We start from the raw sequence: 12,405 nt of genomic DNA, 5'->3' as shown, positions 1-12,405 counted from the left end.
TAGGAAGAGATCAAGCAACAACTAAGGCAACGTGATTAGTAAACTAGGTCAGAGAGGGCTGGCATTCTGAACATGGAATCAAGATTTGAGAGCCAGGACCTAATGGGACTCACCTCAGAGTCTGAGCTGTCCAGTTCAGCCAGAGTTGGGGCTTTGAGGAGCTTCTTCCGCTGCAGAGGCACCTGCTGTGCAGCGCGCAACCCATTTTCTTTTGTTTGTGATGTTAAACCTCCATTCACCATTGATGATTCCACAACGTTCTTTGGAGATCCGGGAGTAGTTACATCTGGTGAAAGAAAGGCGAAAGCTTACCTTTCTTTTCTCAAGCTAAGAAAGGTAATTAGTAGGCTGAATGCACTTTTCTAAGTACCTGCCTGCACTTGGTAGCACACATTAGGTGACAATGGCATTTCCATGTCACACAAATACAACACAGAGGCTTGATACAATAATGCCTGCGTATATAAAACATTTTTGTTAGATATTATCTGTCAGATTCAATTAAAGAAAACCTTTAAATGAATTAATTATATTCACATTTATACATTAGAATTTAGAGCCAGAAGGAATCCTATAGATAACTGACTTTAACTTCTGTATCCTCAAGAGATGTTAGTTTTACTTCATAGTCCAAAAAGCTAGTGATAGATGGGCCACAGTGGTGGCATACACAAAGCCAAAGCAGCCATATGGCTCAACTATTTGAAAATGGTTTAATTTAAAAATCAAAATAGTGAATAATCTATATTCATATAAACATGATCACAAAGAATCTAGGATACATTCCTTCTGATAAAGCTGATTTATGATTTAGATTATTTAGAGCTCGAATCTGGGTGGGAAGATGATACAACAGATTAAAGACATGTGGCAGCACAGAGTATACAGTATACAGAGTACAGAGCATAGAGTATATAGTACAGAGTACAGAGCATGGGGTATATAGTATAAAGTACAGACTATGGAGCACAGAGTAGTATAGAGAGTACAGAGCAGGGTGTATATAGAGTATGCAGTACACAGTATAGACTACAGAGTAGAGTATAGAGACTACAGAGCATAGAGTATATAGTATACAGTACAGGGTTTAGAGTACATTTTTTAAAAGTGAAATAGGCTTTATTTTGAATATACATATCATTCACTCAATTTTTCATAGTGCACAGCTATGTATGGAAGTATACAGAGAAAAACAAACATTAGAAATACCTAAGGATGGAAGCTTACAGGCAAAGAAGACATCTGATACATACCCATGAACAGGCTTAGAAGCATCACAGGACAGCATCCATTAGAAAACAAAAAAAGCCATGCAAAAAATCTATCCAAACCATGGCAGGCAAGTGCAATCAGTACAAGTTACAGTTTCTTATATAGTACAAAAGTATACATGTTCTTTGGATTGAAAACATAATATAAATAAATGGCTTGGCTTTTATGTCCAAGTCAAAAATCATCTAATGTAAGTAACAAGTGTGGATGCCACATGTGACAATAAAATATTAAAGGCCACAGTATATAGAGTATTTAGTACAGAGGAGAGTACAGCGAGTATAGTATGTAGTACAGAGAAGAGTCTAGAGTAGTACAGAGAGTCCATAGAGTACAGAGTATATATTATATAGAATACAGAGTACAGACTACAGAATATAAAGAGTACAGAGCATAGAGCACATAGCATATACAGTATGGAGTAGAGGGCACAGAATATAGAGAGAATATAGTGTAGAGTATAGAGCACAGAGTATATAGAGTATACAGTATAGAGTACAGGGCACAGAAATATATAGTATAGAGTACAGGGCATAGAGTATATAGAGTATATAGTATAGAGTATATATAGCAGTATATATAGTATAGAGAGTAAAGAGCATAGAGCATATAGTATAGAGCACAGAGCATATAGAGTATAGAGCACAGAGTACACACTACAGAGCATAGAGACTATAGAATATATACAGAGAATATAGTATATATAGTTAAGTATATAGTATAGAGCAGAGTACAGAATATATATTACCAAGTACAGCCTAGAGAGCACAAAGCATAGAGTACAAGTACAGAATAAGAGTACTGAGTGCATAGTATAGAGGACAGGTTATACAGTATACAGAGTACAGAATATAGAGTACAGAGTATATAATATAGTAAGATGCAGATGATTTTCTATTTCTGCTGCTAGTTGTAGGTTCAAAGCTGTGAGCAAGTTACTTAACCTCTTGTTTCATCATCTGTAAAATGGGCCTAACTAACAACAGACATGAACTCATTTTGAAGATTAACAATTGCATATAAAATACTACTGTTTGTAATAATGGTAACACACAGTAAATGTTGGGAATTATTAACACTGATTTTTATCTCCATTAGCAGGGAAGTTAAGGCTCAGAGTGACTTAGCCAGTCACACAGCTATTGTGTTGTCAAGTTTTCCATTAATAATTTAATGTAAAATAAACAATTGATGGACAGATCTTCCTTTTCTTCCTTTCCTCCCTCCTTCCTTGCTTACTCATCCCTTTTCTTCTCAGTCACAAGGACATGTGCTCTGACCTTCTGCACAGCTGATTCCTTGTTAGTATTATTAATTCTCAAGGCTGCCTTTTTCTCCTGGTATCCTGTGGGACTAATGCAAGTGGAACTAATTTTCTTTAGTATTTCAAATGAAGTGTTAAACACAGACTGAGTTTAATAACTATTAAATTAAAGCACTTAAAAAATGAAAAAAAGCAGTCACTGCACATCTATTTTACAGACAAACAACATGAAACTGATCTCTGCACATGGACAGTCTGTGAAACTCCTGTGGTTGAAGGTAAGGGTACACTAAGCATGAAAGTGAAGAAGACACGAATGATTAAAGCTCCTTTAAGAGGGAAAGCACTGTAACTGCAGTTATTATAAAATATAGTAGTTTCCCTCCCAACATACAATATTTACATGCTTTAAGTATAAGTGGTGGATTTCCAGGATACATTCAGTGAATAAGTGTGTTCTAGTACAGCCTTCCTTAACAGTATTTACAAGTCATAAATTATTATCAATAATATGTTTCTAGTTTAATATTTACAATTTCTGCTTACTTTTAGAGATGAAGGTCAGAGCACATGTCCTTGTGAATGAGAAGAAAGGGTAATGAGTAAGCAAGGAAGGAGGGAGGGAAGGAAGAAAAGGAAGACAGATCTGTCCGTCAATTGTTTATTTTACATTAAATTCTTAATGGAAAACTTGACAACACATGTGTTCATCTTCGTGTTATCTTTCCAGATGTTAGGCAGCTGGAGCAAAAACATAACTAGGTAAGGGGCTGCAGTGAAGGGGACAAAAGGGCAAAAGCAGCAAGTTTTTATACAAATTTAAAGGTTGAAATCTTTAAATAAATCTTTCCTACGGAGTTGCAGAGAGCAGTAGGCTGCCACACTTAAGAGTATAATTAAAAGTTTTCCAGAAAGCAAAAGAGGAAATGATCAGGCTAACTGATAAATCCTATTCTTTAAGAAAAAAGGTAGTGTTCAAATATGGTCTTGAACATATTTTAAAAGATCTTATTCTATAGTGTATCTTATTTTATACACTACCTATAGAATTTCTCAAGTTGTTATAGTAGTGAGGCTTTCAATAGAAAGTATGGAGTTAAAACGCACACATCTTTGTCCCCTCCTAGCTGCTCAGATTCCAACTGAGGCGCCCCCACTGCAGGTACCGTGAGAAGAGAGATATTCAGCTTTCTGAGGTGGGTCTCACATTTCCAGTCCTTCAAGTCAGAGCTTCCCCAAGGGTGAGACCACTAGTAGTGCATGGAGGAACACTGAAAGTTTTAATGGTTATGTATTTATGTTAATGCTTCAGGAAAAATAAATCGAATATGTGGCTTTATGGGTGTTTTTGCTTAAGAATTTTTAATAAGTCATTGATGATAGATTAAAGCAATTTAAATAATACTGGTGGTACTTAAAGCCTGGCAAAAATAGTGAGGGTGGCATCTGATCTGAAGTTTAGGGAATACTGCTAAGTGACAGTGGCTGCCATGAGTTCATTTCATTCTCAATGCAGGACACTTGAGAAATTACCTCAATAGTTCTCTACTTGCCTAAACACTACCATGAGATTGATAACTATATTTGAGCTCATTCACTAACCTACTGAAATAAACACCTGTATTGAATTCAAAGCTTTGAGATAAATGGGATTGATAAAAAAAATATGTAACAAGTTTCAAGATGATCTCCACATAGAAGACAAATACTGTGTGTGATTTTATCTCATACTACTACATATTTGTAAAAGACCCAGTTGAACATATTTTTAAGAGAAACTTGTAAGTAGTTTGATTATGGTTTTAGAAGTCACATACCTCATGTTTAGAATCTAAAATGCATAACCACGATATTAAATACTTTATGTAATAAATTCATGTGTGTCAGATACACCCAACTGCTGACTTATTTAGTGGGAGGAAATAGGACTGTGATACAGATTATACATGTTTGCATTGCAAAAATAAATTACACTTACCTTAATTAATGTTGAATGGATTGTTATGATTTTCCACTAAGTATTAATATTTCTAAGACATACATAAGCAGCAGAATATACTTCATTATGTCTTATTTTATACTTAAGTTCAGGGGCATTATCTATACTACATACTTAAATATTTACTCCTTAGTGTGTTAATTTTCCAACTTAGAGAAGAATTATAGTCCAATCTTTGCATTTAGGTTAAAAGAATGGATTGATCTTTTTCCATTTGTAACTAGGGACATCTTAATTGATTAGTCAAAATGCAACAATGCAAACAAAAGTAGCTAGCACAAGAAATCAAGAATGAAGCATGTAGAAATCATGAAGCACACTAAAGCGGCAAAATGATAAGCAGTTGAAAGCAAATAAAATTTTTTGCTACTCTTTTACATTATAGAGGTTAAGAGCTTTCTTCCCAAATCAGAAGCCACCATATTACCTATAACAATATATATGTGTGTGGGCATGCATACTTTCCAGATCAGCCTAATTTATGTTAGCTAATAGTAAATATGTTTAGGTAGCCAGCCATTCCCTCAGAGTCCAACTGATAGAAACATCTCCAGAAAAAGAGACATAGTCTCTATAATATATACTGCTAACTTTTGGAGATTATCAATAACAAGTTATGTACCAAAACATTTCTGGGTTTCTTTTCCAGATCAAAATTTTTACAAGGTTTTTCTTTTTCTCTTTTACAACATTTACTCTGCATTCTGCAAATGGTTGATAAAATAAAAAATTTCAAATGAATAAAGAAAATAGAAAAAGCTCTTCAGTGGTCAGTCAAAAGTAGTAAATGAAGATTATAAAATATTTATCTGAGTTTTTTAAAAGCATAAATAATAGTGATGCCTGAGACCTACAAATATAATTAGAAATTTAAAAAACAGCTGGGAACTAGCTTAGCAGTTGGAAGATACTCCGTAAATATTAATAAACAGAATATGATACTAGAACTCTCTGGCTCTTTAAATATGAATTTGTATATAAGGTATGCCAACAATTCTAGAGCAAATCTAAGAAAACTCTGGAAGAAAATATTAATGCCACTATCTCATTTTATACTCAAAACAGCAGCATCCAAAATGAAAAATTCTAACTTGCAAAATATTTTATTGGGATTAAGTTGGCTTTGAATAGTCACTCACATATATTTTTAAAAACCCACCTTAAAAAGGGGCTGGTTTTAAGGCATCAAATTTAGTCATTAATGGTTACTTGTTTCACTCTTAATCCCTGTCTATTTAACAGCAGGGAACTAAACTTGTACTACAAACCCAGAATACATTAATTATACAGTTGACTCTTGAACAAGGCAGGGATTAGGGGTGCAGAGCTCCACCCCAGTTGAAAATCTGCGATCCCCCCTGCACCAAAACTAAACTGCTAATTAAGTGTACTGTTGACTGGAAACTTTACTGATAATATAAACAGTCAATTAACATATTTTATATGTTATATGTAACACACACACACACACACACAGAGTATTCTTAAAGCTAGAGAAAAGAAACAAATTTTTTTAGAGAAAAGAAAATATTAAGAAAATCATAAGGATGAGAAAATGCATTTACAGTACTATATGCATATTTGGTGAAGAAAATCTGTGTATAGGCAGGTCAAGCCAGGCTGGAGGTGGCAGTGAGCCTGGTCCCATGAAGACATATTCCAGAGCCTTAGCAGAGGCAGCCGCCTGGTGGGTGGGCAGACACAGTGGCCTGGCCTACAGTAGAGCTGTCCCATCTGCCTATAAGTGCCCCACCAACCGACGGCCATTGGCAGCTGTGGCCAGTCATGAGTGGGAAGGGAGGGGGTGGCCCCAGGCTTTGCAGCAGCCGGCCAGCATAGCCTGAGCCTCGGGGGCCAGGGGTGATGGGTAGGTGGAGGAGCACCATCCCGCCCTCTGGGTACATTTCCTTGCTTCAACTCAGCATCCTGACCCCCAGCTCTGGGTGCAGACCCTGACTACCCTGCAGCTCTGCTCATTGCCTCAGTCCGTTGGGTCCTATGAAGCAGGAGGGGAGGGGAGAGTAGGGGTGGGAGGCACCTGTAAATAAATCCCTGTATCTTCTCCTGTCACCTCTTGCATAAAAAAATCTTCCCACAAGTGGACCTGAGCAGTTCAAACTCATGTTGTTCAGGGTCAACTGTATTTTACAACTGAAGCCATTAAACACATCTGCATTTTTATGCTCTCAATCAGCACTCAGAGTGATTCATGATTAGGCTCTATCCACAGGGAGCACAGGGACACAAAGGACAGTTCTTGCCTATCAGTGGTCTTCTGAAATAGCTGACAGCTTTGAGTCTAATTACTTACATAACTGAATGTGCTTTAGAGTAGTTAGTGTCAAAACTTCATTTCTTGAAAATCTTTTCTATTCTCTTAAGGCAAAGTTCTGTTTTAGATTTTGACGTCATTGCTTCAGAAGAGTATGGGTGAAAGACAGTAACCCTAAGGATGGTCAGCCAGATTTCATAACCACAAGGATTGTGTAATGGTTCTTCTATAATCCCTTGGTAGGCAACAGATTTATTATTATAGTTTTAATTTTTTTAAGTATATTGTTTTCAAATAAGCAGAATTTTTTATCTTACTGACCACAGCTTAGAAGAAGCCTTTCAATTTTCTTCTTTGACATGTATGGACAAGCAGATGAATGAAATGTATTTCACAGAAACCACAAAACCCACATCAGGTGTGAAAGTGTTTTGTTTTGTTTTGTTTTTTACCTGACAAGTCAAAACTGTAAGACATGCTAAGTGGCCGCATTGCTGAAAAAAGAAAACAATAAAAAGAAAATAATTCAGCTGTTAGGAATACACAGAGAGGACAAAAAAGGGGGGGGGGAGGATTCAAGAAGACCTGTAATGGCATATTTCAGACTTGAAGGCAGAGAATAAAAATCTGAAATACAGTAAAACCATGAGTCTTAGTTTCAATTACATATATCACTAAGACTTGAAATGGAGTAACAATAAAAGAAAAAAAATAACTTTTTAAAGAACACGTTAAAAATGAAAACATGATAAAGATACAAACATTTTAAATAAACTTAGTATAGGATTTTGGCTTAAATATGATTTTAGGGTACAAAATTTTTAAAGAATAAATGCATTCTTACATAATTTATTTCAGGACGAAAATCTGGCCAAAATCTCTGCCAAAGGTGAAATATTTTATGAAATACCTCCTTTAGGAACTATCATCACACTGTATCACTATACTGCCCATTGCAGGCAGTATAACATAGCAGTTAAAGAGAGGCCTCAGGAGCCAGAATGTCTGAGTTTGAATCTCAGCTCTGCCACTTGCTAGCAGTGTGATTCTGGGAAAGTTACTTAACCTCTCTGTGTTTCAGTTACTTAATCTATAAAATGGGAAGAATGGTTATCTTATGAGATTGTTAGAAAGGTTAAATGACCCTACCAAAAAAAGGTGCTCGCACATAGTAGTAAACAGTGCTTTGCATGTAGTAAAGGCTCAATAAATATAATTTCATTTTTTAAAAAGATTTTTTATTTTTAAGTAATCTCTACATCCAATGTGGGGCTTGAACTCATGACTCTGAGATCAAGAGCTGCCATTACACTGACCAAGCCAGCCAGGTGCCCCAATTTCTTAAGAATAAACTTATTTATTTCCTGTTGAAATAATTTGTCTTAAATTTTGTATTACATATGCTAAAGCCCACTGAATTGTATACATTATACAGGTGAATTTTATGGTAGATAAATTATGCCTCAGTCAACTTTTTTTTTTTAAGCTTACTACAAAGACTTGATTGATTTAGGTATTCATGACAGTGAGAATTAACAATTTTCACTGCAGCCCCAAATTCTTAGCAGTATCATCGATTCTATAACCTAGGGTCAGGTAGGACAGCAGCTCAGATCTATAGCGGGGATGGATCTATAGGCATAATGGGAAGAATGTCTCCCCATTAGTGTTTTCCAAAGTGGAATGCCTGTAGAGTTCCAACATCTAAATTTAATAGAAAGTAGCTCTCAATTTTTTTTTGGTAGATGTTTTTAAAGGAATAATTTATATTTACAATCCAAAATCTCAATACAGTATTTTTTACAAATGATGTGAAGGTAAAGCATTGAGTGACATCCCAAACGCAACTAGGTAAGATGTCAGAATCATATGTAGATGGTTTTAAAAAGCACTTATGTCAACAAAGGAGATGTGTATCTTCAATGGGGCAAATAATGCAACTCTTTGTTGACAATCATACTTATTGGTTGATGATGAGGAAATATTTTAAGTATTTCATCCTAATATATAAATTAGGATGTAATTTTTAAACAAGCATTTTACTGTATTTTAGTTATCTCAGAGAAAAGTAGTTAGGAATTTTATGTTGAGGAGAATAATCTTCTACTCACCATTAAAAAACCCTATATTTCTTGTAGAAACACTTTTCTAGATAGGTCTCTTCAGGCAAGGGAAACAAGCAAAATTAAACTCCTGGTACTACATCAAAATAAAAAGCTTTTGCACAGAGAAGGAAACCATCAACAAAACTAAAAGGCAGCCTACTGAATGGGAGAAGATATTTGCAAATGATATGACTGATAAGGGTTAATATCCAAAATATATAAAGAACTTATGTAATTCAACACCAAAAAAAAAAAAAAAGCAATTAAAAATGGGCAGAGGACATGAATATTTCTGCAAAGACATCCAGATGGCCAACAGATACATGAAAAAAAGTTCAACATCACTCATCATCAGGGAAATGCACATCAAAACCACGATGAGATATCATCTCACACCTGTCAGAATGGCTAAAAACAAAAACACAAGAAACAGCAAGTGTTGGCAAGGATGTGGAGAGAACGCAACCCTAGTGTAGTGTTGGTGGGAATGTCAACTACTGTGGAAAACAGTATGGATGTTCCTCAAAAAACCAGAAATACAATCACCGTATGATCCAGTAATTCCACTACTGGGTATTTATCCAAAGAAAATGAAAACACCAATTTGAAAAGACACAGGCACCTCTACGTTTATTGCAGCATTATTTATAATAGCCAAGATATGGAAGCAGCTCAAGTGTACATCAACTGATGAATGGATAAAGAAGATGTGGTATATACAATGGAACATTGTTTAACCATAAAAAAGAATGAAATCTTGCCATTTCCAACAGCATGGATGAATCAAAAGGATATGATTCTAAGTGAAAGAAGTCAGAGAAACACAAATACCCTATGGTTTCACTCATACTCTGAATTTAAGAAACAAAACAAATGAACAAAGGAAAAAGACACAAACAAAAAAAAAGATGTTGGTGGTTACCAGAGGGCACGTAGTTGCGGGGATGGGTGAAATAGGTGAAGGGGACTAAGAGTACATTTATCCTGAAGAGCACTGAGAAATGTATAGAATTGTTGAATCATTACATTGTACACCTGAAACTAAAATAACACTGTATGTTAATTATACTTGAGTAAAAAAAAAAAAAAAGCCCACCTATCTAAAAAAACCCTGCATTTCTGAATTAAAATACTATTGACTCTAGATTTCCCTAATTATGCATAGCAAATAAAATACAACATGGTCTCAGAGCACTCATCACCCTTCTCTAATATCTTCTCATTCTACTCTTCTCTGGTATAGGAACCTATCTTTTGAAATAAGACTGACTATTGCATAAGAAAAGGATGCTATTATTTCTTGGAAGATGAAGTTTGGATCTATTCCAAGTTCTATGTATTACAAAGAGGAGAGAAATCAAGCATAATAACAATTAAGAAGTTTAGGGAAAAGATGTTTAAAAAATTTTTTAATGTTTGTTTATTTTTGGGAGAGAGAGAATTGTGCACAAGTGGGGGAGGGGTAGAGAGAGGAAGACTGAGGATCTGAAGCAGGCTCTGTGCTGACAGCAGAGATCCCGATGCGGGGCTCAAACCCACAAACCGTGAGATCATGACCTAAGCTGAAGTTAGATGCTCAACTGGCTGAGCCACCCAGGAGCCCCAGGGAAAAGATGCTTTTAAAGGAACAATTTATATTTAAAACCCAAAGTCTCAATACAGTATGAGATGTTAGAAAAAAGAAAATGATCAGACATGAACAAAGACTGATGCACAAGAACAGTATTTTCAGACCTGACGGGGGAAAAAATGGAGAGTCTGTCAAACAATAGGGAAATAGGTAAATAAAACACAATATAGCCATATATCAAGATATAAGGTCCTTAGGAGTTGTATTTAATGACATGGGAAGATGTTCATGTCACATACACCGTTAAATGAAGAGAGCAGAATACTTTCTTGTCTCCATTTCATAATGCACAAGTAGATTCACAGTGGATGCCTCTGGCTGTTGAAATTATGGGTAACGTTTCTTCTATAACATTTACACATTTCCCCAATTTCTATAGTAGGATTCTGCTTGCAATTACGTGGAGGGGAAAGGTTATAAAAATATTTAGGGAAACTGCTCTTCAAGTTCATTCTGCCATCCTTACCAAACCAAACTCCCCAAAGCAAAATTGTATAGTAAGAACCAATGTAGATCTACAGAAAAAATGAGCCTAATTCCCTTGCTTTCAAATAAAATTCAAGATCAGTTTGAATGCAGAATCATAGAAATGAGACTCTCACAAAACGAATAATCACTTTCTATAACAGCTCAATTCTGGTTGTTGTGAAATACCCAATGCATAAGGTTAAAATAAAAAATAATAAGATATTCTCACAATATAAAATTGGTATTTATTCTAAAGTAGGTTTTCTGTTATTGAGCATCTAATTTGTTTAAAATGAAATAGAAGAATATATATGTAGACAAAGGCTTATGATGACCCTTCCGGGCAATGAGAGTGTCCCCGTGACACTTACGAGGACTTCTAGTCTCTCCCTAGTCTCCCTAGTCTCTCTGGCCTCACTAATGCCTTGTGATTGGCTGCTGTTAATGGTCTTGCAACATGAATATGCACAACACTCCAGAGTCATTCTTCTGTAAGCATTTGTGGGCAAACACTATGCCTTTTTCATCTCTGTTCCCCGGGAGATGACATGGTTGTTTAATAGAAAATAAAGGTTCAAAAAAATATTAGAAAAGCGAAGTAACTATATGTCAAATATCATATGCATTGTTCATGCACATTATGCCTATCTTGCTCCTGTCTTTTCTATTGCACTTCCAATGAAGTTTACAACCCCTCAGCCTAATTACTCTGTACTCCTATAAATCACAAAGCTTACTTTTATCATGGTAATATATTTGTTTTGCCTCACAGTTTTGCTGAAATCTTTCTATTACCCCCACTATTCTTTTTCAAGGTATAGTAATTTTTAAAAACTCCAGTCTTAAGCTAACATCATATAATATCACTTCCTTATTCTTCCACAGTGGTTCTTACTCTTTTGAAGCAGTGGACTCATTAGGAATCTTAGGAAAGCCATGGACCCTCTGTCCAGAAAAATGCACATACATACACTTTGTGAACTAAGCACACATTTTTTATATTTCAGGGGATTCACAGACTCTCCTCAGGCCCATCTGAGGACTCTCAGGACTCTTGGTACACATGGTTTATATGCTTTAGTTCATTATTATACAAATGCTCATATGGATTTGTCACTTACCATGCTTTAAACATTATTTTAAAAAAAAATTTTTTTTTTCCAACGTTTATTTATTTTTGGGACAGAGAGAGACAGAGCATGAACGGGGGAGGGGCAGAGAGAGAGGGAGACACAGAATCGGAAACAGGCTCCAGGCTCTGAGCCATCAGCCCAGGGCCTGACGCGGGGCTCGAACTCCCGGACCGCGAGATCGTGACCTGGCTGAAGTCGGACGCTTAACCGACTGCGCCACCCAGGCGCCCCTAAACATTATTTTTAAGAGATAATACTTGCT

At 35.8% G+C, this 12,405-nt stretch overlaps 1 protein-coding gene across 5 annotated transcripts in view; it reads right to left on the bottom strand.

Moving 5' to 3' along the window:
* SPIRE1 (spire type actin nucleation factor 1) overlaps window positions 1-12,405 on the bottom strand; it is a 211,292-nt gene that overhangs the window by 34,276 nt on the left and 164,611 nt on the right. For 3 of the 5 annotated variants that reach the window (XM_086682407.1, XM_086682411.1, XM_086682409.1), the window contains exons 9-10: window positions 7,260-7,301; window positions 114-286 (exon numbers count right to left, since the gene is read on the bottom strand). In XM_086682407.1, coding sequence (XP_086538533.1) covers window positions 114-286; window positions 7,260-7,301 — 215 coding nt within the window. The remainder of the gene's footprint in view (window positions 1-113; window positions 287-7,259; window positions 7,302-12,405) is intronic. The other 2 variants (XM_086682408.1, XM_086682410.1) reach the window with 1 other exon arrangement.

This window comes from Puma concolor, chromosome D3 (assembly GCF_028749965.1).
Source record: "Puma concolor isolate L17-30 chromosome D3, mPumCon1.1.hap2, whole genome shotgun sequence".
NCBI classification, from domain to species: domain Eukaryota; kingdom Metazoa; phylum Chordata; class Mammalia; order Carnivora; family Felidae; genus Puma; species Puma concolor.
This window is presented reverse-complemented; position numbering and strand designations above follow the sequence as displayed.